The sequence below is a fragment of the Triticum aestivum genome, chromosome 3B (genome assembly GCF_018294505.1).
Source record: "Triticum aestivum cultivar Chinese Spring chromosome 3B, IWGSC CS RefSeq v2.1, whole genome shotgun sequence".
NCBI lineage: Eukaryota > Viridiplantae > Streptophyta > Magnoliopsida > Poales > Poaceae > Triticum > Triticum aestivum.
This window is the reverse complement of record NC_057801.1, coordinates 659,892,901-659,918,490: the sequence shown is the minus strand read 5'-3', so window position 1 is coordinate 659,918,490 and position 25,590 is coordinate 659,892,901. Positions and strand designations below refer to the sequence as shown.

General features: G+C 43.6%; 3 protein-coding genes across 3 annotated transcripts; 2 read left to right on the top strand and 1 right to left on the bottom strand.

Annotated features, from left to right (window-relative positions):
- The first annotated feature begins 8,539 nt into the window (after nt 1-8,539).
- On the top strand, nt 8,540-10,260 carry LOC123065991 (E3 ubiquitin-protein ligase PUB23-like). Its single transcript, XM_044489168.1, has one exon. The coding sequence runs from the start codon at nt 8,781-8,783 to the stop codon at nt 10,032-10,034; it is 1,254 nt and encodes a 417-aa protein (XP_044345103.1). The 5' UTR covers nt 8,540-8,780; the 3' UTR covers nt 10,035-10,260.
- A 2,060-nt stretch (nt 10,261-12,320) lies between these two features.
- On the top strand, nt 12,321-18,772 carry LOC123071526 (histone-lysine N-methyltransferase ASHR3). The gene is made up of 11 exons (XM_044495103.1): nt 12,321-12,785; nt 14,070-14,195; nt 14,495-14,650; nt 15,446-15,472; nt 15,655-15,769; nt 15,878-15,977; nt 16,267-16,360; nt 16,686-16,764; nt 17,054-17,225; nt 17,351-17,431; nt 18,354-18,772. The coding sequence occupies exons 1-11, from the start codon at nt 12,426-12,428 to the stop codon at nt 18,421-18,423; spliced, it is 1,380 nt and encodes a 459-aa protein (XP_044351038.1). The 5' UTR covers nt 12,321-12,425; the 3' UTR covers nt 18,424-18,772.
- Nucleotides 18,773-18,800: 28 nt separating this feature from the next.
- LOC123071527 (protein EARLY RESPONSIVE TO DEHYDRATION 15) lies at nt 18,801-19,733 on the bottom strand. Its single transcript, XM_044495104.1, has 2 exons — nt 19,342-19,733; nt 18,801-19,259 (listed from the first exon to the last, which is right to left on the bottom strand). Exons 1-2 carry the CDS (start codon nt 19,601-19,603, stop codon nt 19,069-19,071), a joined length of 453 nt encoding a protein of 150 aa, XP_044351039.1. The 5' UTR covers nt 19,604-19,733; the 3' UTR covers nt 18,801-19,068.
- Between the last annotated feature and the right edge of the window lie 5,857 nt (nt 19,734-25,590).

Below are 25,590 nucleotides of genomic sequence, written 5' to 3'. Positions count from 1 at the left end.
AGCACGCACGGCAAACAGATTTTTTGCACGCGGCGCGAAGCGCGGCTGTTGGAGATGCTCTAAGCAAAACTGCCACACCTCTACTTTCTTCACTCTAAATAGATGCATACATTATCTTGATTCTTTCTCCTTTCAAGTGCATTTCTCCTTCTAATTAGATACATACACTAGAGGACAAAAAGGATGATGTCATTCTAGATTCTCTTTATTCAAAAATTTAAAATGTTTTGTAGTTCAAACCGTCAGTCTGATGTAAAAACCGTTGTTACATAAAAGATTCATCGCGACGAGATCTTCGAAACTAGATCCCATGTTAACATGTTCTGATGAATTTTTTTTAGCCAAAATTTACCATGCCTAGGCTACATAAATTACCATGCCTTTTATATGCAAGTTCCATGTTATTTCCACATAAGTTATTGGAGGCATAAAAATGGTTCACCGACACTGCAATTCATATATTACCATGATGTATTCATATAAGTTATCGTGCCTGTGGTTCTTATATTACCATGTTGTTTTAGGCCTGCGGTTCGTATATTACCATGCTCTTTGGTCAATGTTATAGTGGTGATTGTACATGAGTTATCAGCCGCGGTTCATATATTGCCATGATGTTTATGGGAGGGGATGTTTTTAACATTTTTCCCGCTTGATCAAAGTTATTGTGGTGTTTGGTATGTGAGGCGTATGTAACCATGCTATTTACACAAAATTTACGGGTGTGTTTTCAATAATTTCCCCACCGAGTAAAATATTACCATGGTATTTATATGTAAGTTATCAGGTATGCGATGGGTATATTACCATGGCTATCTTTTCAAAAAAAAACTCCAGATCGAATTTACCGCGGTGTTTGTACCTAAATTATCAAGGTTGTGGTGCGTAATTTACTATGCTATTTACATACAAAATCTACCGGCGTATTTTTCTACCACTTTTTACTACTCTTCCCCAAATCAAGATTATTACCATGATATTTACACACAAGTTACCGGGTTATATTTTCAACAACTTCATCCACCCAATCAAACTTATCATGGTGTTTGTGAGTAACTTATCAGGTCTGCAATGCGTATATTACCATGTTATTTAAACAAAATTTACCAGCGATATGTTTCCAACAACTTTTTCCATGGGTCAAAGCTAACGTACTATTTTTGCGTAAGTTTTTGTATCTACGGTAAATACATTACCGTGCTATTTACCTAGAAGTTATTGGGGGTAATGTTCTTCAATGAAAAAATTCAGAGTCAACAAGTTATCATGGTGTTTGAACAAGAGTTATCAGGTCTCCGGTGGGTAAATTATCATGTTATTTACACATAAGTTACCGAGTGTATGCTTTTCAATAACTTCCTTCATCCGGGTCAAAGTTATCATGGTGTTTTTGCTTAAGTTTTCAAGTTTGTGGTGCGTATATTACCACGATGTTTCCACAAAATTTACCGAGGGTACGTTTTCAACAATTTTTTCCCATAGATCAAAATTAACGCGCTGTTTTTGTGTAAGTTATCATGTCTGCAGTGTGTATACTACCATGCTATTTGCTTAAAAGTTACTGGGTTTGTTTTTCAATAATATTTTTCTGGGGTCAAATTTACCATGTGATGTTTTTACGTAAATTATCAGGTATGTCATGCATAAATTACCATAATATTTACACAGAAGTTATAAATGATATATTTTTATAATATTTTATTTCGGGTCAAATTTATCACGGTGTTTTATGCGCAAGTCAGGTCTTAAAATGTAGTACAAGTGATCTACTAGAAAAGCCTCTAAAATGATGTAAAGTATAAGAACAGAGAGACATATAACCTCATTTGTACTACTGAAATGATGTAATGTCAAGCGTCTGAAATAGCATGAGTTTTCATAACTTCTACATCATTAAGGTTTAGTATAGAATATGGGGATTTTTAGTAGTAAGTGTCAAAGTCTTTAGTAGTATAAACCTCAAGTTCAGAGGCTTTTAGTACTGTTTGAGGTTCTGAAACTTGGTCTTTAGTAGTGTATGAGGTTGAGAGGTTCTTTAGCATATGAGATTCAGTAGTAAAAGTTTTCAAACCTAATTTCAGCGGTACAAATGAGGTTCGTTATTAGTATAGTGTATGCCTTTTCAGTAGTTCATTTGTATACTACTAAAAGAATATCATACGACCAAGCGTCAAGTTCAGAGGTTCTTAATATAGCATGAGCCAAGCGTCAAGTTTCAGTTTCAGAACAACTAGTTTAAACTGGACTGTCAACTTTCAATTTTAAAATAAGTTCAGACTTAAAATTTATAGGAAGAAAGAAAGTTCTCTCATCAGAAACCACATAGACAGGTGAGTCGTATGCTTGATCAACGCGCCAGGAAGAGTAACGATCAAGCATTAATAAAAGGTAAAAAGGATCTCTGTTATTTGGTGATGGATTGATGAGGATGTGGAGTGGTAAATGCCCAGTTTTCAGTTAATAAACTGCTGCTTTTCTTTACAAGTTTCAGATATAAGGCCATGAGACAGATAACCTCACCACCGTCCACTGCTTTCAGTACGAAGCGTGCTGCTCGAGCCGCCCGATAATTTTGGCTTGGTTGTGTCTCTCTCTGCCTCCCGGTGGAAAGCCCGTTTCCACGATGGCGTGTGCGTGCGTGCATGAACGATTTCATCAGGAAAATAAGGCCATGAATGACAACGACCTGGGAGGCGCGGAAGGCGGCGCCGTGCGGCTACAGCGGGCGCGCCGGCCCCGCGGCGGCGGCGCATGGCGGAGGTTCAGGTGCTGCACCGTCTCCCACTCCATCGCGCCGCCGTGGAGCATCAATCAGGAAGGTCATGCCGGGGGATCCCATCCCGTCGCCTCGTCGCCGGCAGAACGAAGGAGGAGCGGGGCGACGGCTGCGTCGCCTTCGGGAGGAAGGAAAAGCAAGCCGACGGGCCTCCTTGTCGGGAGGAAGAGTGGATAGTGGCCTCGTTTGTGGATGGAAAGATGCCTGGGCGTCGGGGCAGTTGGGATGCAGTCGCACGAAGGATTGTGGCGGGCGTTCGAGCAAAAACTTGTGTGTCGCATGATCCAAATCGAACGGCACCTGATGCGTTAGGTCGTTTTTGCAATATGTCACACGGTTGCCACATACATATTTGGTATATAGATTGAGCTAAAACTTCTCAATATTTTTTTTTTTGAAATTTTAGGGATGAATTGACTCCAAATAAATGGGAAAGCAAACCACAAAGCCTGATCCAATGACTCGTTCCCTCTACGCGGGGACGTGTGTATCATTTGCCACCGTTGCCTCCATCATTGGAACCACGTTCCATCGCTAAGCAATATCAGTACCGCGAAGTCTCGCGCGCTCTGCCATTTATTCAACATTTTCGTTATTTCCAATGCCATCGGGTCGTAGTATTTCGATCCAAGAATACCAACATATCCACGCGTCAACTTCACATGTACTGTACACCCTCCTGTAAAAATAACATATCTCAAATCTAGAAATTTCGTACCTGCGGAATGAATTATATGAGTGCAGCCACTATCACATCGATCGAGCACCGACGCGCACCGGTCCGGTCCGGTCCGGCTGGCCCATCCAGACGGTGACGCGCTTAAGCGAGCACGCAGTAGACCGGTCAGCCCTTTCTGCCGAGCGAGCTCAAGGCGTTCGAGGCGCACGAGCAGCGAGTTTTTCACATGTGCTCGAACCGTCGAGCAGTCGCTGGTGATGGCGAGAGCCCTAAAGGTCAACTCTGCGCGCGCGTTCTCACGGCAGCCATGCATGCATTGGCCCGGCCGTCCAACGTGGAGTACCATGCAGGCGTTCTCCCAGTCGGACCATCGAAGAGGCAGAAAGTAAACGACGTTGGCGTTGGACAGGCACTTGCATCCACCACCACATGGAGCTGAGAAGAACCGTTCGCGCATCGTTCCCAAAGTCAACCCGGACAGGCATTTTCAGTTATATGTCCTTCCCGTGTCTATAGGTCGTTAATTTACCAATGCAATATGAATTGTATATCGCAAAAAATATATTTCTAAAAGTAATGTATTTGAATTTTATAACCGTATAAGTTTTGTCATATATATGTAACTCATACTCCCTCTATTCCTAAATGTAGTGCGCATAGAATTTCCTAGGAGTCAAACATTGTTTAGTTTGACCAAGTTTAGTGAGAAAAGCATCAACCAAAATAATACCAAACAAATATAATATAAATATATGCTTAATGATGCATCTAATGATATTTACTTAATACTGTAGATGTAGATATTTGTCATCTATAAATGTAGTCAAAGTAGGGAGAATTTGACTTTTGAACTTTCCTATGCGCACTACATTTAGGAATAGGGGGAGTATTAGGCTGGTCGTAGTTGAAGTATTATATGAATTATCATGCACGTCAACTACTCCCTCCGTCTAGGTGAGTAAGTCATCTTAGGTTGTGCACCGTGACCAAGAAGAAGGAGAAAACGAGAGAACTTAATATTCATTTGCTAATTAATAGCATTGCATGCAATGAACTAACCACTGCATGTCGTGTTTGGTAGTCTCAAGTCATTAAAAGCATGCACACCCCACATCTCTTATTGGTTGATATGTCAAGAAAAAAACGAGGTCGAATTTAATGCATCGCGCCTAAGTGTTTTGGGATTATTTGATTTTCGTAAGATGACTTACACACCTAAACGGAGGGAGTAAGCAATTTAGATAAGGTGACATATAATTAAATAAAGAAAAAGATGAGTGAGTATCATGATATGATATTGTATTATATTAAGGACGATGATAACTGCCACACGTGTGGGCATTAAGGGGTCTGGCCACACGTTTTGTGTGGTGTCTAAGAGGACCAGCCCACGCGGCTATGTGTGGGCAAAACAACTAGCGCCCACACGCCTTCTTTTTTCCTTGCGGTCCCTCTTACACGCCTACATGTGGGCAAAACAACTAGCGCCCACACGCCTCTTTTTTTCCTTGCGGTCCCTCTTACACGCCTACGTGTGGGCAAAATGGATAGTTGCCACACGACCTCTCTCAACCACCTACCTCACGGTCTCGCACGGCCCCGCGAGACAGTCAGCACGCGTCCCGTAGTTGCCATGGTCCGGACCCTCTTCAATGTTTGTTTAACTGCAATTGTCATGTTGCTGGACTACAGTTGTCATGTCGGACAACTACAGTTGCCATGGTTGCTCAACTGCAATTGTCATCTCAGGTCAAGTGCAAGATGCCATTTTGGACAACTGCAGCTGTTGCCATGTATGGTCTGGTTTACTATAGTTGCCATAATTTGAAAACTTTAGAGGTTGCCACCTACTAACACTAAACAGTTGTCATGTATGGTCTGGTTTATAACAGTTGCCATGATTTGAAAACCTTAGGAGTTGACACCTACTAGCACTAGGCAGTTGTCGTGTAGCGCTACAAAAAGACATGACGAAACAACATGTTCGGGTAAAGAGAGAGTTGTCATCTACTTACAAGCAAACTAGGGCAGTTGTTGTGTACCCTGCAAAACACATGGCAACTGACATGTTCGGATAAAAAAAAAGAGTTGTCATTTGCTTACAAGCACACTAGGGCAGTTGCCATGTACACTGCAAAACACATGACAACTGACAGCTTGGATGTGGGAGAGGAGACGGGCGTGTGGGTGAGATGGCAAATGCCCACACACCAGTCCTTGTGCGTGAGTGAAAATTGGCGTGTGGGCGAACTGCTAAACGCCCACACGTCGGTCCCTTCATGTGGTGAAACGGACATGTGGACGACCGGGTGAATGCCCACACACCAGCCCAATCCTACATGGCACCACAAACATGTCAAGATTCATGCACCCACAAACGGACGCGGATCCACGAGTGTGAGCGAGATGCAAACGCCCACACGTATGGGCATTAGTGTTTCCGTATATTAAATGATGTGCTATTTATGTGTCTTGCATGACAATATATAAGATCATCTCCGGAACCAACATATGATAGTATGCACTATGCATGATACCAGTTTATGATACTGCGCACTACGACCAACCTTATGTTGGTTAAATTGTCGATCCGGTGATACACGTAAACATATAAAATCGAGAGGAGGTAGTAGTGGACACTATAGTAGCTAGCAGAGCCACAAGCCCACAACTATTAATTAGGCTGGAAATTGGTTGACAAACTTCGATTTAATTAGTGTTGGAAGAGTGATGGAAGAATTTTGGTTAGCAATTCAAACCCTTCTTTTTATGGGAACGTCGGTGACGAGATCTCTTGAATAGTATTATCGTTGACATGATGCAAATGTACTTGGATCCGGACTGCACGGATCTGGAGTGCAATGTAAGCTGGAATGATTCATTCGTTCGTGCATATGCTAGCTTAACCACAAAGAGTCTTATAGTATCAACACCCTGTTCTGATAGCAGCCGTGGTTAAATGGATGGGCGTATGGTATATGAGATGATATCTACCATAGGGAGGGCTCCTTCCATTTTTGCATACAAAGACACTGCATATTTTTATGTCTAGTAACTTTTGACATTTATTTTATCAATAAAATAGGAGTTATATGCCACAAAAAGTATGTCATCGCATGCACATTTCAAAAAACTTTCCGATGATATATATGATGGCATGTAACTTATATTTTGTCAACCAAAATTACAAGTCAGAGTTTGACACGAAGCAAAGTGGCCTTTGTATACAAAAACGGAGGGGGTGCTAGATTTATTTCTCGTAAACTGTATGTGCTCCCAGATTTTGCAAAATTGTGGATGAAACTGTTTTTATAATATAACAGTTTGGTCAGATGGCATTTCTTGTTATGTGTGTTTAGATTGGAACCAACAATAGGGAATATCAAATAATTCGTTGTCTAGCTAGATTCATGTGTCAAGTTCCAGCAGAAGTTGAGCATTGATTTATACGACATATCATCATTTAGTGGGATTCAACCATTTTCGTTTTGAAAAACATTGAGTAAACTAATCTATCTTAGTAGGACACACAAACATTAAACCTGGTGCACAACCACCTACTCTGAAAAAAGGTTTTCGCCTCGCTTTTTTTTTAATAAAACAACCACCACGTCCATGCAACAAGTTCAAATGCGGCATAGGAATAAAATACTATCAACCTAATGCTTTTGGTGCTCATGGAATTCAACTACTATTTGCCTATATGTGTGACATCTATACATCACCAATTCATAACCAACAACATACATTTTGTTCCTTCATGGTTACAAAAAAAGTCAATATGGTGGCTAAGCGCTACTAATTGAGCGCCAATCTAATTACAACATATCATAAACTCAACAAATTTGTGTTATTGGTATTACTTTTAAAAGTAATTTGTAGGAATGGTTTCCAAGTATCAATCCAAAGATAAGCGTCAGATTTTTCTTCAAAATTATTAACTTGTAGGTCTATCTAAAACGACAACTTTTGAGAGCCAGATCTTGTAAAAAAGTTAGGATAAAAGATAGGACTATATAACCCCTCTCTAAAAGACGACATCGATATAAGAAAAGATAGATCGTAGCCATTGAAAGAGGGATCCATGGAAAGATTCTGAAGGCGCGGGACTTAGAAAACTCAGCGTGACAGGTTGGAGCAGATTTACATAGGTTCAGATCGATCAGGTGAAGCATTAAACAAGTCAGAATTAGGTAGTCAAAGCCTATGGGATGGCAGCACCTCGCCGCGGTGCGCACATCTCAATAGACGGAACATAGCAGCACCCAGCAGGGTCAGGGATCTGAACATTAACAACACGGCTCACAGAGCAGGGACAGCGCCTCCTGCCTATTCGTACAAATATGTTAACCTCTGCAATTTTCCAGGTCAACCGTTCGATCGAGCCTCCCCACTCTGCCAATCTGCCAATCCCATCCCGTCCCATGCAAGCCCCCTTTGTGCAAAGGGGCCTGAGCTTGTAGACATTTCAGGAACCACTAGGGGTTTTTCCGCAACATTGGAACTACCGATAGGAGTTTTTTGAGCTGCCGATAGGAGTTCAGAGTTTTTTGAACTACGGATGGAACTCTCTCGGGGGATCTGCACCAAGCAAATCGGTGGCATGTCAAACGTTAAGATCGTGCTACAGCCAAGCCAGCTCGGTAGGACTGGATCAGCTTGCACATGCACCTAGCGAGTCAAAGCTAGCTCGCGGTAGTGAAAGGAAAAGTCGAGGCCGCCATGGGAGCTGCCATCTATCTATCGCTACCACATGTTTCACAACCGTCGCCTACTTTTCCAACGTGAAGGCCGGAGAAGCAAAGCTAGAGGAGAAACCCAGCTACCGCGACGTTAACGCACGAACGCCCCAGAAAGTCAACTATTCAAAATGTCAAATGGAGGAGTAATTACGGACCTAATTTGGAAATACCACAAAGCGAGGGCCTAGTCCGTAAACGCAGCTCCGCTCTGACCCGAACCGCGAGCGACCAGTAAACAAAGGGCAGCCATGTGATACTGTATGATGCATGTGAACACCACCACGACGAATCCCGACGTTAAATAATCCGGAGGCAACAGCTGCCTCCGCAAGCCGCGCCCCCGCCCGCCCGCTCCGCTGGTCTTCTTCGTTCCAACTTCTTCTTCCAAAACCCACAGATAGCTAGCTAGCACGAATAAACTAGAGCTCCAACTTGCGGACGCGCGCGCACCGGCCACGGGCCACCAACCGGCTTACTATATATCCCGCTCCGGCGCCCCACCGCCATTTCGTCAACCCGCGGCGCATTTCGTCCGGACGCGTTTAACGTGCTGCGGCCGAGCTACTAATCAGTTCCGGTGAAGATGGCAGCCATGGTGCCGCCGACCGCGACGCCCGCCGAGGTGCCGTCCTACTTCCTCTGTCCGATCTCGCTCCAGCTCATGCGCGACCCGGTCACGCTGCCCACCGGCATCTCCTACGACCGCGCCGCCATCTCGCGCTGGCTCGCCGCGTCTGCTGCGCCGGCCGCGTGCAGCACCAGCCAGCGCACCTGCCCCGTCACGCGCCAGCCGCTCGAGCCGGAGCTCCAGCTCACGCCCAACCACACCCTCCGCCGCCTCATCGGCTCCTGGGTCGCGTCCATCTCCCCCGGCTCCGACGTCGAGGGGGAGGTGGCCGCGCTGAGGCCCGTGCACCGCGACGAGCTCGCGTCGCTGCTCTCCGACGCCGCCGCTGCCCAGGTCGGCGCGCTCAGGAAGCTGGGGGAGTTGGTGGCCGAGTGCGAGGACACGAGGGCAATGCTGGAGTCCCAGGATGGCGTGTTCGACGCGCTGTCTCGTGTCCTCACCGGCGCCAGCGCTTGCTCCACGGCGCGGGAGGAGGCGGTCGGGGTCCTCGCGTCGCTCCGGATCCCGGAGCAGGAGCTGGTCCGCATCGTGTCCAGGCACGGCAACCTGGCGGAGTCCCTCACGGCCGTGCTCCGCTCGTCCAACCTGCAGTCGAGGGCGCAGGCCGTGCGGCTCGTGAGGTCCCTGGCCGACGTGTCCGTGCCGGCCTGGGTGATCGGGCTGAACCAGGAGCTCCTCGCCGAGGTGATCCGCGTGGTCCGCGACCGAGTCTCGACGCGCGCCACCAAGGCGGCGCTCCACGCGCTCTCCGCGCTCTGCCCGTACGGCCGGAACCGCGTCAAGATCGTCGGCGCGGGCGCGGTGCCGGCGCTCGTGGAGCTGCTGCTGGACGAGCCCGAGCGGCGGGTCTGCGAGCTCGCGCTGGCCGTGCTGGACCGGCTGTGCACGTGCGCCGAGGGGCGCGCCGAGCTGGTGGCGCACGCGGCGGGCGTGGCCGTGGTGGGCAAGAAGGTGCTGCGGGTGTCGGAGGCGGCCAGCGAGCGGGCGGTGCGCGTGCTGAGGTCCGTCGCACGGCACGCGGCGACGCCGGCCGTGCTGCAGGAGATGGCGCAGGCCGGCGTCGTGGGCAAGCTGTGCCTGGCGCTGCGGTCCGAGCTGTGCGGGGTGAAGACCAAAGAGAAGGCGCACGAGGTGCTCAAGCTGCACTCCAGGATCTGGAGGAGCTCACCGTGCTTGTCTCCCAAGTTCTTGGCGCTCTACCCTTCGTGACGATCAATGCCTTCCGACTCCCGTCCCGTTCATCAGAATGCTCAGCTGTTGATTCATTCTTTCCCTGTGTTGTTGTTACCTTTTCTTTTTTAAAAAAAATTGGATCTGGAGGGCACTGGTTCGTGCCTACAAAAGAGAAATACATCGACACCGAGCTTTTTTGGTTGCCTACTTATTCTGTGGAGGATGATCCCATTTCTTTCATCAGAGATAAATGATTTTGCCATGTTTCATGCTTAGTGGATTTTTTTGCTCATGACTAGTAATCTGATGGTGTGGAGTGACCATAAGCCTTTTTTCTTAGAAAAAACTGTGCAAACGCAGACACTCGTATAAATGTACGAACACTCACCTTATGAACGTAAGAAGGCAGACCTTGCCCTGATAAGCACCTCTAAAGGACTAAGCAGACCAACCTTGAGATTGACGAACTTAACACATGAGCCTTGTAGTCAACGAGAACCTTGTCTCCCTGGAAGGAATGAACACAAAAAAGATTGAAATAAATCCAGAAAAATACAAATACGCATGCCAAGTCTAGATTTTGAAGCCAGGTGGATTGACCATATGATTGTCAGGGCATCTCCAACGCCGTCCCCTAAAACATACACAGTATCTATCAGCGGACTCATTTGCGGACACGGATACGAAAGCCGGTCATCTAGCCGCATTCCCTAAACGTCCGCCCAAGTCCGACCTCTTTCATATCGAATGCATAGCAAGATGAGCAAATTAAAGAGCGGTCTTTCATAGCGCCCGATCACAACCAAAAAGAGGTGCATCTCCATAGGTTTTACATGCGCTTGATCACAAAAAGTTCCAGACCCGTAGTCCAGCGAAACAACAATTGTTGCCATCCCAGACAGGCTGCCCGTGCCTCCTCGCTCACTTTGCGGCAAACTCCTCCACATCATCCATCTCCTCACCATTTGCCTCCATCTCGGCCGCCAATGCTTCAACATCCAAATAAGGACGGTGTGCATGATCATGGCCCTCATTGAGATCCAACTCGCCCATCCTCCTCATGGCCAATATTTTCTATCCTTTGAATCAGCCGCAAGCTCAACCTTCCTAGATAAACTTTAAGGTGAAATTGCTACTTGGTCACAAACCATTACAGTTGGGGCCCCAACAACTTTTTAGATTAGAGGAAGCAGATGCTAGCACTACTCCGTGACAAGAAATAATAGGGGCCTCTCTCACGACTGTGAATGCTGTAAGGTGGATCATTGGGTCAGCCCTATTTGGTAGATGTTTCCTCGGTATTTTTTTTAGCTATTTTTGTTCTACTATTCTTTTCTTTTTCTTTTTGCTGTTTCTCTTTTGGTTTACCCTTTTTCTGTTTGTCTAAAAGAAATATATTTTTACGTGAACATTTTTTCAAATTACATGTATATGTGAATGTTTTTGAGAAGGGAGAACAATTTTCAATATTATACGAACACATTTGTAAGATAACTTAACATTTTTTAATTGCATGTTTCTTGCCTGATTTTTTTAATTACATGAGTATTTTTCAAATTATATACCATTCTAAAATGAATTTTTCTAAATGAGTAAATATTTTTTGAAAATTACACAAACATATTTTTGAGACATGAACACATCGTAAAGCCACACCAGTTTTTAATATATATGATTACATAGATGCTTAATGCATGAACATGAAGATTTTCATAATACAAAACTTTTTTGATTACATTAACATCTTTTTAGTATGAAATGTTTTACTTAACTACATGAACATATTCTCAAATTGTGGGAAACACTATTGTTAAATTATATGAAACAATTTTTAGGAGTACATGAATATTAGATTTAAATTTATGCAGAGATTTTATAACACAACAACATGTTTACTTTTTTATATAATGTACTGTACTTGTTTATAATGTACTCCCTCTGTTCCGAAATATAAGTCGTTGGGTAGTTTAGTTTACACTTCCCCAACGACTTATATTTAGGAATGAAGGGAGTATATAATTTTTAGTTTTTCTAGAACTGTATATACTAGTGATCTAAATGCTCTTATATTTCTTTATGGAGGGAGTACTTTTTAGTGACAATTCGTAAAATTTAGAAATTGCAGGTACTAATTTTATGGGCCGCACCCAAGCCGGACCATTTGCAGATGCAGTGGCCGAATTGCCTTAACGGTCACAACGAGCGTTGTTTAAGCGTTATACACATCACCACCCCCCCACGACCCCACTCCTCCAAGGAACTACCCAAACCGCACCCGCACTTCCTCTTCTTCTTCTTCCCGCCCTCCCCGCGCTTCCCCACTCCGCTCCTCTCCGCCCCGCAACCTCCCCAAACCCCCCCAACCCCGCGCCCGCGCGTCGCACGGAAACCCTAAGCCTGCCCTGTCCGATCGCCGTGTCACCACCGATGGCGGGGCCTCCCCGCCCAGCGCCCGCCGCTCAGCCCGTCCGCCGCTCCGCCCGCCTCGGCCCACAGGCGCCCCACCAGCCCCCCTGCTCTCCCCCGCCACCGTCCCCGCCGGCCGCGGCGGGGTCCCCAGGAGGAACGGACCCCCGACGGTCGGTGCGCATCAGCGTCCGGACCCGCGTCCGTGGCCTCCCCTCGGCGGCGCCGTCGTCCTCGCGGATACGGCGCAAGTCCCCCGCGGCGCCTCTGCGGCGGACAGTACAGGCATGCGCGGAGGAGTGGGGGGCAGCGAAGGCCGCGTCAGGCGCCCCGGCGGAGGAGTGCGTCCTCCCTTTCCTCCCGAAAGGCGCGCCGAGGAAGGTACGTGCCGGTACCACTGCCAGGCCTGCAATTCAGTTACCAGCTTGTGTCAAACAGGACTTTGATGACAACGAAAATGTTAGGTTTGCTAGAAACGGGATGAACTGATAAATGGGGGTGATTGTCTGATGGCACGGAACTCGGGATAGAGACCGAAAGGGGAACATGGGTTGGAACAAAGAACAATGGGTCTCAATGCGGTTATTAGCACTCCACACTGAGAGCAAATGATACACTAGATGGATTTGGATATCACCACAGAAATTGGAGAGAAAACAAGAACTGTGACAAAGATGTGCAAATCAGTGGAATAAGGGTTATATTTGAATAGGGACGTCACCGCACTAGAAAATGTGAGGTGGTTATTCATTTTATCGGACAATTGGACTGAAGGCACACATTGTGTTTCCAATAGTTCATCACAAGTAAAGAACATGGAGTACTTCAGAAACATGATACAAAATGTTAAATTGAGTTCTATAACATATAAACCATATGAACTGGACGGATAGTGGCATCTCAAGTTATATATGCAGAGCACACATGGAAGAATTTAGCTCTATGCAAGAAAAAGAAGCTAGAGCGCACAGGAGGAACTATGTGTCTTTTCAGTTAAGGTAGGAGATGGGACTCAAACTCTTGATCTCAATGACATTACCTAAGTGCGTGCAAGAACGGAGTGTTGATCTGAAGACAACCTGAAGAAACTGAATTTTTTGAAGAGGGTAGATATTCTTAGGAAATATGGGTGCCTTCCAAAGTATATGTTCCTGGAATGTTCTTTGGACAAAGATGCTTTGACAACCTGTATAAAAAGTTGCTGCATATGTGATCGCCCAACTCTGATAGAACTGACAGAAGAAGGCTGTAATATTGAGAGTTCAATTAAACACAAGTGTTGTGCCGTTGCTTGTATTCATTCTCTGTAGCTCTGGTTGCTGATAAATAAGGGAACAATAATCCTGGAATATGCTATAAATATTGTAATAAGGGACATCAAGGTGATCAGGGTATGGAATCTTCTGCATAGAAACACTGTCAGACTCTTATAAGTTAATTAAATATTAGGTGAAAGCTTGGTCAAGAAATGAAGGAAGGATGCCAAGTAACACTTCCTATAGGATTCTGATCCACTTTAAAGCTTCTGAATATAGGATATCAATATCAAGTGATTCTGTTCACACAGTATTTTAATGTGTACTCCGGATGTTACATAAGGTAGTGTGAGTGTGATTCCCTACTGATGCTCTAAAAGAAGGAATCTTTAAAATCCTTTGGATTTAGGTTGAGTGCCTGATTTGCTCGAGGAGTATCCTGCCCGATGAAAGGACGCGATGTTCAGGTCATCACTGTGAAGTAACCTTGCACAAGGTTTGTTCTGAAAAAAGTGATGGAAGCTGCCCTCGACATGTAAGTTGCTGAAACAAAGTTACATATCTAAAAAGAAATTATAAGTGTTTCCAACATTACAAACAATGATATACTCCCTCTGTCCCAAAATAAGTGTCTCGGACTTGGTACAACTTTGTAATAAAGTTGTACTAAGTTCAAGACACTTATTTTGGGACAGAGGGAGTACTATAGATATAAATGCCTATCTGTGCATCCAATAAGAAATAATTAGAGGACCTATTTTGTGTCGTTGAAGTTTTTGTTAGTTTCAACAATTTATGATTATTTATCCCCTCATATTTTTGTTAACTGTGTAGATATGTTTTCACTGCAAAAGGAGAACAACTTGGCACCGGTTGAAACATGTAATGCCTGCATGTGCACAGTGTTCGCTGCATCAAAACAGAATGGCTGAATCTGTTGATCCTTCAAAGCTAATGAAAAGTTGGAGTATTTGGCCATCAACGATTGAGGTTGATGCTATGCTTCATCCACCCTATTTGGTGCTTCTCTGTCAGTTTCTTATATAAACTGTATCTTCAGTGCCTACAAAAATATAGCACTGTGGATAATTGGGTTTTTACGGCATCATGGCAGTTTATCCTAGATAATAGAGACTGAGTGTTTACAGTTTTCTACTTAATAGACAAGAGCTGAGAATTACAATAAAAACACGGTAAGCTTATTTAGTATTGGGTTGATATGATTGTTAATATTGGCTGATGAGAGGGTAGTATAAGTTAAAGCCTTAAGTGTAATGATGCACAGGGATGCAATTTGAATTATACTTCCTGACCATAACCCGCAGCCCCACGATTCTCAATTTGAAATACAGACTGTTGAGCAGGTTGCGTGAAGCAACCTTATATGCTGACATACCAACAGTCTTTTACCATGTCACGCATATGTTCTTATTCCGTATCACCAATTCTGAAGTTCTTATTATGAAACATAAGCTAGATGATTTTGCACTCTGGTTTCAATTTTTTAACTTCTATTAGTGTATCGACAACGGAGGGCCTCTTCGGATAAGTTGGCGTGCAAACGGCATCCTCCAATTGTAAATGCCTCCAATATGCATTCCAAAATATTCTCTTTGCTGTCTACTTCTCCTAAAATCATTAAAAGAAAGAATATTCAACAATTTATTCCATACCATTTGCTTTAATATGGTTGAATGCATTTTATTTGATCTCTTTATTTCTATAAGCTTTGGTTATTTCTGTTGTTGTTAATGTTGCTGACGGTGTGATATGTGCTTCTTACAGGGTGCAGGTCCAGCATATGACATTGAGGTGGTTAATAGTTCCACTTCACATTTGATTCTCTGTATTGTTGAACACACAGAACTTATCCAATTTTGTTTCTCTGTTGTATTGCCTTCGTAAAAAATTTGACGTTGGTGGACTATTAATGGTTTTGTTCTTACAGTTTTTCTTTCATCTGTATTCATTGTTGAGTATTGATTCATTTACAGGAAGCCTTCCGGCGATTACCTCTCCCGTATGCTGATCAAGAGTTCAATATTGACCCTATTAAGGAGGAGTTGGAAAGTGTGACAAAACCACCTCCATATGTACATTTGAAGCATAGTATCCTTTATATGATTGCAATTTAAACTAGTTGACCAGTTTCCCTTTTATATTTTGTTCATTTTTATCTTTTAACTTTGGAATCTTTCATTTCCTCAATGAGCTAAGATGTATATTTCGTCAAGAAGAAATGTGATGGTGATGCCATTGAAGCTAAATGCAGTGATTGTGACCCTCCTCTGACCTGTCAAATAAGATGCTCGTGCAGGTACAAACCAATTTAATTTCTTGCGTGCATGCTTGTGGGGGATCCTTATTCTCTGTGTAATGTTGTTTTTTATGAGATGATTCTCATCAGAATTTGAAGCGCTTATAATTAGAGAATGATTTTCCAGATTACTATACTCCAATTGAACAGCAAACGTTTTTTCCGATGTATACTGTAACGCTGTATCTTAGAGTTTAGAGTAATTATATTCTATAAAATGCTTCTACGCGTTCATTTTTATAGAAATGCATGTACAATTCTTTATAGAAAGTTATGATAATTCCTACAGGTCTGTGTCCATTAGCTGCTCTCAGGCTTGCAAGTGCTCAAATAAGTGCACTAACAGACCATTTCGCAGAGAGAAAAGGATCGGGGTTGTTAAGGTAAGGAATTCATTGAACTTCTTTTGTTCATGTTTTCAGAAGACAAAAAGTAATTAAAGGTTTTAACTTGCACGACTTAGAACCTTTTTTACAATGTTAACATACTCTTTAATTTCATGACTGCTCTTCCTTCCCCCGTTTCTATAAAGTATTTTATTTTTCTATTTGTGATTTCATGCCTAAACTTGATCTGGTGCGCCAATAATATAAATATATTTTTGTTTCCTTTTATTTGTGCATCTTGTTATTAACTTTCTTTGGTAATATAGCTATGGTTAAGAGATTTTTGTGTGGCAAATAACTCCCTGGTGGGTTTTTTCTGTAGACACAACATTGTGGATGGGGTGCCATAGCATTGGAAACCATCGAGGAAGGTGATTTTGTGATAGAGTTTGTTGGAGAAGGTATTTGAGATTCGTTCTTTGGTTTGCTTTATAATCTGCTTGTAGATAGTTTAAACCCCTACTTCTACAGGAGATTATGACTTGTGATTACCTTCCTAATGATTTTGTGTGAGCTATTCTGCTATGGTGCTGAACATATTGCTGTTAACTTGAGTTCATGTCTGTTAAAATCAAAAGCTAGTTTCATTTCTAGAATACTACAAAAAATAATGATTGGTGCTCACCTCAGTATACTCTCCATTTATTGTTAGATCATATACTATTTTATAATTATAATGCCCCATTCCAGTTATAGATGGCGCGAGATGTGAAGAAAGGCTTCAAGACATGAGACAGCGCCGAGATAAAAATTTCTACATGTGTAAAGTCAACAACAACTTTATAATAGATGCAACATTCAGAGGAAATGATTGCCGCTTTTTTAACCACAGCTGCAGACCTAACTGTCAGTTGGAAAATTGGTAAATGTCTTATTTGCAGAAGCTTGGCGTATGGATTTCTTTAACCTATGTGTTTGTTGATTTAGTGGCTGTTCCTTTATTCTCTAAAGTGTATTTTATGGCTTAACCGAGTTGTTTGTTGCCAGGCAAGTTAGTGGCAAGACAAGGCTAGGTGTGTTTTCTTTACAGGGTATACGAGTGGGTGAGCCCTTGACCTACAATTACAGGTACGTGAGAGACTCAATCAGGCTCGCACTTTATATGCCGTTCTTCCGTATGTACTGCTAAAATTGATGTTTGGTTTAATCTGTATGCATTCTGACACCACCAGATCGTTTGCAACGTTAGTTTGTGTAGCCATACAGATGCTTAGCTGGATCTTTATCCTGACTAAATCATACTACTACCTCTGTTCACTTATATAAGACGTTTTAGACATTCAGACACTTCAAAATAGTACAAAACAAGTTGTCTAAAACGTCTTATAAAAACAAACGGAGGGAGTATCATTTTTCCTTTTCTGGTACTCCACTGTATTTCTCGTTTTCCTCGCTCTACATTGGTCAATAAAAACTGACACCATAGATAAATAAAAATAAAATCCTAGCGACAATACTAGGTCTGTCTGGAAAGGATGTCAGCAGTGGTGATGCTAGATCCAATATCCCTCTGTATCACTGAAATCTTCCAAACTTGAAGTATTCTGGTGCAGTATAAGTTCAACATAACGGCAATTTGTTTATATTAATACTCCAGAGGCATCAAAGTCATAATTGTTAGTTTGTTACTATAGTTTTAAGTTCTTGTCTGGTTTTAACAACATTTTTTAACATAGTAATGGTTGATTACTTGTTGAGAAAAAGCTTATGGCCGAGACATAATTGTGACTGTGCATAGGCAGAGTTCAGTGTAAAATGGTACAGGATAGCCAGATTAACCGCCCTAGACTCTGGATTTATCTTTGGCATATAGCACTGCACCTGAGTAAAATACTTGGCCTTTGGGAAGCACTAAAAATCATTTCCTCTATTGCTTCACTTTTGAAAATTAGTGTTGCAAGTACACAGAAGAGATGCTCTAGTTGCCTCACGATAGATGTTTTATGATGCACTCTCATCTCAGTTTTGTTTTTTTTGGTCCATCTCGTAGCTTCGAACAACATTTTGGTCCACAGACAGAATGTTTCTGTGGTGCTGAAAACTGCCGAGGGAAGCTGTGATAGGTAAAAGACTGACCAAAGGTGGGGGTACATATAACAGCTCTGACCGAGGGAAGCTGTGGCTCAATGCAAAAGTACAGAGCAGGAAATGGAATCTATAGTGAAGATTGATGCCCAGAGCAGCATGTTACATACTCATCTTCCAAGTGTGCAGGTTTTACTCTGTAAAAAGTGTTTAGCTAGTTCTTTCAACAGATGCCGAGAGCAAGCTGTTTAGCTAGCTAGTTCCTTTTATCTTAAATATTAGTTCAGTTTAGTCGTTCTGGATTGCGATGCTGAACCTCTGCTTTCCTCCGTGGGATCCATCAGAAATCTACATGCAGCATGTGATTCATGCATTATCTTTCAATGTTAAAATTTCACAGCGCCAAAGATCAGGCAACGAAAACCGGTAAACCGCACCGAATTGAGTCATTGCATCACTGCATCTTATTACATCATTTACAGACACATACACAGCGCAGTGGAGTGAACCTCCCTTCGATCTTGAGCTGGAAACTAGAACGAGACACGACGAAATTAAGCATAAGCAAAGCTAATTAAGAGCAGAAGAGCTCGCAAACTACTACTATTTTTTTCTATCTTTTTTTCATTTATGCCAAGATCGATGGATCGATGCGGAACGCGATGAGGCCGGTAGGCCCCTTAGCGAGGCTGCTGGATGGTGCGGGGGCTGAACCTGCCGCCGCCCAGGACCTTAGCAGGCGCCTTCTCCGCGTACTTCGGGACCTCCGGCGGCGAGGCGACGTGCGCCCGCCACCACTTCTCGATCCCCCAGGGCGCCACCTCGCCCCCGCTCTTCTTGACGGCGGCTTCTCCCTTCCTCTCCTCCCCATCTGCTCCGAACAACGGTGGCAGGTTTAACAACAAGGTAACAACCGTGAAGGAAAGTAGATCTGGGCCGGTCTGGTCACGTACCGTTGTGGCGCGGCGGAGGGAAGAAGGCGTCGCTGTCATCTGGGCCTTCGTCGGCGTCCAGCAGCCCCAGGTCGCCGTAGTCGCGGAGCCAGCTGTCGCGGAAGGACGGCGAGGAGGCGACGAGGCGCCACCACTCGGGCGAGAAGTCCTCGACCTCCGCCGCGGCCGCCTGCACGGGGGCGGGGCGGCACCAGCTCCCCGGCACGAAGGGCTCCGCCCACGGGTTCAGCCTCCCGCCGTTGCTGCCGGTCACCACCTCCATGGTTGCCTGTAGTACTGTATCGCTTCCTCCTCTCTTCCCCTCTCGGTCTCGAGCTCACTCGTGCTGCTGCGGTGTGGACTGGTGGAGCGGGATGGAATGGTAATGGACGGTGACAGGTACGGCGTGGGGTGATCTCAATATTATATAGTGCGCCTCTTGGATCTTTTGGGCTGGCCGGTCTTATCCGTTCTGGCGTTCTTATCCGTTGCGGTGGGATATTACCACGTATGCGATGGGTACGGCCCGCTGTTTTCCTATCGGCGGCGTGCTGCCCCCCTCACCGATCGTACTATTACTGTGCGCGATACCGTATCAATTCGAAGGAAACATTGGATTGTTCTCTCTAAACGATCTCCTATACTCCTTTAGTTCATGGATTGTTTTTTGATATTTTGGTGTCAAAAAAGGATGGACCGTGATTTATCTGTGTTGATTGCATAGCCATCAATAATATTACTGTTCGATTATCGGACTACTCCTAGGTTAGAGAATATACTTTATGAATTAAGCGGCTCTATCATATTTTTCAAAGTTGATTTATGTAGTGGATACCATTAAGTTCTTATGAAATTGGGTGAATGATAGAAAGCAACATCAAAAATTGAATTCAGGTTATATGAGTGATTAATTGTGCCTTTTCGATTAACCAATGCACCTAGTACTGTCATGATATTGATGCATAAGGTTTTACGTGCTTTCACTAGATGAGTTGTGGAATTGCACTTTGATGTTATACTGATTTATAACAAATCATTGGATAGACATTTAACCATTTCCATGTTGTTTTTAATGCTTTACAAGATGCAAGTTTGGTTGGTAACCTTGGGAAGTCCACCATTTGCACCTACCAAGTATCATTTCTTGCTTATATTGTGATTCTACATGACACGGAAGTTGATAAAGCCGAAGTCGAATCTATTCAAGGCCTCTTCGAATTGAAAGATTTTCATAGGAATATTGGAGGATTCCAATCCATTGTAACTTTTTCCTAAGGAAGCCCTTTGAATCAAAGGAACAACACCTCCAAATTCCCATGGATTGGATTCCTACACCTCAATCCTATATGAGTTTCAACATCCATTGTAACCTCTTTTTTACACCGATTTACGTAGGATCGAGGCACTTTTCCTGTGTTTTATCCGTGTTCCATCCAAATGACCATTCATGCAGTTTTCCTTTGTTTTGCACCTGCAATCCCGTCAATTTCTTGTGTATTTTAAAGTCCTATGTTTTCCTATGATCCAAAGAAGCCATCAAAGTTGGCCGCCTGCTAAAATAGTCACCCAAGTGAGGAGTTTACTTGGTATCGATGAGTTTTATAGGCACACTGTGAAATATTACATCACCATTGCTGCGGCACTTAATGAGCGCACAAGAAAGGACATAATTTGTTGTTCCAACGATTTAACAAGACTTTTGATGTTGAATGTGATGCTAGAGGAACTGAATTAGGAGATATGTTTTACAAGATGGCTAACCTGATGCGCACTTTTCTAAAAGAATGGCCGATCCAAGTCAAAATTATTCTACTTATGGTAAAAAAAGATATATGTTCTTGTTCGGACTTTAGAAACTTGGCAACATTATGTATGATCCAAATAATTTGTTTTACATTTCAATCATGAATCTTTGAAGTATATAAGAAGTCAATCAAAACTGAAACGTAGACATGCTAAGTTGGTTGATTTTATTGAGCCTTTATCTTATGTCATTAAACACAAGAATGGTAAATAAAATGTCTGAAGGAAATATGCCCTAGAGGCAATAATAAAGTTATTATTTATTTCCTTATTTCATGATAAATGTTTATTATTCATGCTAGAATTGTATTAACCGGAAACATGATACATGTGTGAATACATAGACAAACATATAGTCACTAGTATGCCTCTACTTGACTAGCTCGTTGAATCAAAGATGGTTAAGTTTCCTAGCCATAGACATGAGTTGTCATTTGATTAACGGGATCACATCATTAGGAGAATGATGTGATTGACTTGACCCATTCCGTTAGCTTATCACTTGATCGTTAAGTATGTTGCTATTGCTTTCTTCATGACTTATACATGTTCCTGTAACTATGAGATTATGCAACTCCCGTTTACCGGAGGAACACTTTGGGTGCTACCAAACGTCACAACGTAACTGGGTGATTATAAAGGAGTACTACAGGTGTCTCCAAAGGTACATGTTGGGTTGGCGTATTTCGAGATTAGGTTTTGTCACTCCGATTGTCGGAGAGGTATCTCTGGGCCCTCTCGGTAATGCACATCACTATAAGCCTTGCAAGCAATTGCAACTAATGAGTTAGTTGTGAGATGATGCATTACGTAACGAGTAAAGAGACTTGCCGGTAACGAGATTGAACTAGGTATTGGATACCGACGATCGAATCTCGGGCAAGTAACATACCGATGACAAAGGGAACAACGTATGTTGTTATGCGGTTTGACCGATAAAGATCTTCGTAGAATATGTAGGAGCCAATATGGGCATCCAGGTTCCGCTATTGGTTATTGACCAAGAATAGTTCTAGGTCATGTCTACATAGTTCTCGAACCCGTAGGGTCCGCACGCTTAAGGTTTCGATGACAGTTATATTATGAGTTTATGAGTTTTGATGTACCGAAGGAGTTCGGAGTCCCGGATGAGATCGGGGACATGACGAGGAGTCTCGAAATGGTCGAGACGTAAAGATCGATATATTGGACGACTATATTCGGAGTTCGGAAAGGTTCCGAGTGATTCGGGTATTTTTCGGAGTACCGGAGAGTTACGGGAATTCGCCGGGGAGTATATGGGCCTTATTGGGCCATACGGGAATTGAGGAGAGAGGCCGAAAGGAAGGAGGCGCGCAGCCCCCCTCTGGTCCGAATTGGACAAGGGGTGCAGCCCCTCTTTCCTTCCTCCTCTCCCCCTCTTTCCCCCTTCTCCTACTCCAACAAGGAAGGAGGGAGTCCTACTCCCGGTGGGAGTAGGACTCCCCTTGGCGCGCCCCTCCCTGGCCGGCCGCCTCCTCCCCTTGCTCCTTTATATACGGGGGCAGGGGGCACCCCATAGAAACACAAGTTGATCTACGGATCGTTCCTTATCCGTGTGCGGTGCCCCCCTCCACCATATTTCACCTCGGTCATATCGTCGCGGAGTTTAGGCGAAGCCCTGCGCCGGTAGAGCATCATCATCGTCACCACGCCGTCGTGCTGACGGAACTCATCCCCGAAGCTTTGCTGGATCGGAGCCCGGGGATCGTCATCGAGCTGAACGTGTGCTGAACTCGGAGGTGCCGTACGTTCGGTACTTGGATCGGTCGGATCGTGAAGACGTACGACTACATCAACCGCGTTGTCATAACGCTTCCGCTTACGGTCTACGAGGGTACGTGGACAACACTCTCTCCTCTCGTTGCTATGCCATCACCATGATCTTGCGTGTACGTAGGAAATTTTTTGAAATTACTACGTTCCCCAACAGTGGCATCCGAGCCTAGGTTTTATGCGTTGATGTTATATGCACGAGTAGAACACAAGTGAGTTGTGGGCGATACAAGTCATACTGCTTACCAGCATGTCATACTTTGGTTCAGCGGTATTGTTGGATGAAGCGGCTCGGACCGACATTACGCGTACGCTTACGCGAGACTGGTTTTACCGCCGTGCTTTGCACACAGGTGACTAGCGGGTGTCTGTTTCTCCAACTTTAGTTGAACCGAGTGTGGCTACGCCCGGTCCTTGCGAAGGTTAAAATAGCACCAACTTGACGAACTATCGTTGTGGTTTTGATGCGTAGGTAAGAACGGTTCTTGCTCAGCCCGTAGCAGCCACGTAAAACTTGCAACAACAAAGTAGAGGACGTCTAACTTGTTTTTGCAGGGCATGTTGTGATGTGATATGGTCAAGACGTGATGAGATATAAGTTGTTGTATGAGATGATCATGTTTTGTTGAAGTTATCGGCAACTGGCAGAAGCCCTATGGTTGTCTCTTTGTTGCATAAGATGCAAGTGCCAAATAATTGCTTTACTTTATCGCTATGCGATAGCAATAGTTGCAAGAGCAATAGTTGGCGAGACGACCATGTGACGACACATTGATATAGATCAAGATGATGAAGATCATGGTGTCGTGCCGGTGACGATAGAGATCATGACAGTACTTTGGAGATGGAGATCAAAGGCGCAAGATGATCATGGCCATATCATGTCACATATTTTGATTGCATATGATGTTTATCTGTTATACATCTTATTCTGTTTTGTTTGACGGTAGCATTTTAAGATGATCTCTCACTAATTATCAAGAAGTGTTCTCCCTGAGTATGCACCGTTGCGAAAGTTCTTCGTGCTGAGACACCACGTGATGATCGGGTGTGATAGGCTCTACGTTCAAATACAACGGGTGCAAAACAGTTGCACACGCGGAATACTCAGGTTAAACTTGACGAGCCTAGCATATACAGATATGGCCTCGGAACACGGAGACCGAAAGGTCGAGCGTGAATCATATAGTAGATATGATCAACATAGTGATGTTCACCATTGAAAACTACTCCATCTCACGTGATGATCGGACATGGTTTAGTTGATTTGGATCACGTGATCACTTAGATGACTAGAGAGATGTCTGTCTAAGTGGGAGTTCTTAAGTAATATGATTAATTGAACTTAAATTTATCATGAACTTAGTCCTGGTAGTATTTTGCAAATTATGTTGTAGATCAATAGCTTGCGTTGTTGCTTTCATATGTTTATTTTGATATGTTCCTAGAGAAAATTGTGTTGAAAGATGTTAGTAGCAATGATGTGGATTGGATCCGTGATCTGAGGTTTATCCTCATTGCTGCACAGAAGAATTATGTCCTTAATGCACCGCTAGGTGACAGACCTATTACAGGAGCAAATGCAGACGTTATGAACGTTTGGCTAGCTCAATATGATGACTACTTGATAGTTTTGTGCACCATGCTTAACGGCTTAGAATCGGGACTTCAAAGACGTTTTGAACGTCATGGACCATATGAGATGTTCCAGGAGTTGAAGTTAATATTTCAAGCAAATACCCGAGTTGAGAGATATGAAGTCTCCAACAAGTTCTATGGCTAAAAGATGGAGGAGAATCGCTCAACTAGTGAGCATGTGCTCAGATTGTCTGGGTACTACAATCGCTTGAATCAAGTGGGAGTTAATCTTCCAGATAAGATAGTGATTGACAGAATTCTCTAGTCACCATCACCAAGTTAGTAGAACTTTGTGATGAACTATAGTATGCAAGGGATGACGAAAACGATTCCCGAGCTCTTCGTGATGTTGAAATCGACGAAGGTAGAAATCAAGAAAGAGCATCAAGTGTTGATGATTGACAAGACCACTAGTTTCAAGAAAAGGGCAAAGGGAAAGAAAGGGAACTTCAAGTAGAATGGCAAGCAAGTTGTCACTCCCGTGAAGAAGCCCAAAGCTGGACCAAAGCCTGAAACTGAGTGCTTACACTGCAAAGGAAATGGTCACTAGAAGCGGAAATGCCTTGAATATTTGGTGGATAAGAAGGATGGCAAAGTGAACAAGGGTATATTTGATATACAGGTTATTGATGTGTACCTTACTAGTGTTTATAGTAACCCCTGAGTATTTGATACTTGTTCGGTTGCTAAGATTAGTAACTCGAAACAGGAGTTACAGAATAAACAGAAACTAGTTGAGGGTGAAGTGACGATGTGTGTTGGAAGTGGTTCCAAGATTGATATGATCATCATCGCACACTCCCTATACTTTCGAGATTAGTGTTGAACCTAAATAAATGTTATTTGGTGTTTGCGTTGAGCATGAATATGATTTGATCATGTTTATTGCAATACGGTTATTCATTTAAAATCAGAGAATAATTGTTGTTCTGTTTAAATGAATAAAACCTTTGATGGTCATACACCCAATGAAAATAGTTTGTTGGATCTCGATCGTAGTGATACACATATTCATAATATTGATGCCAAAAGATG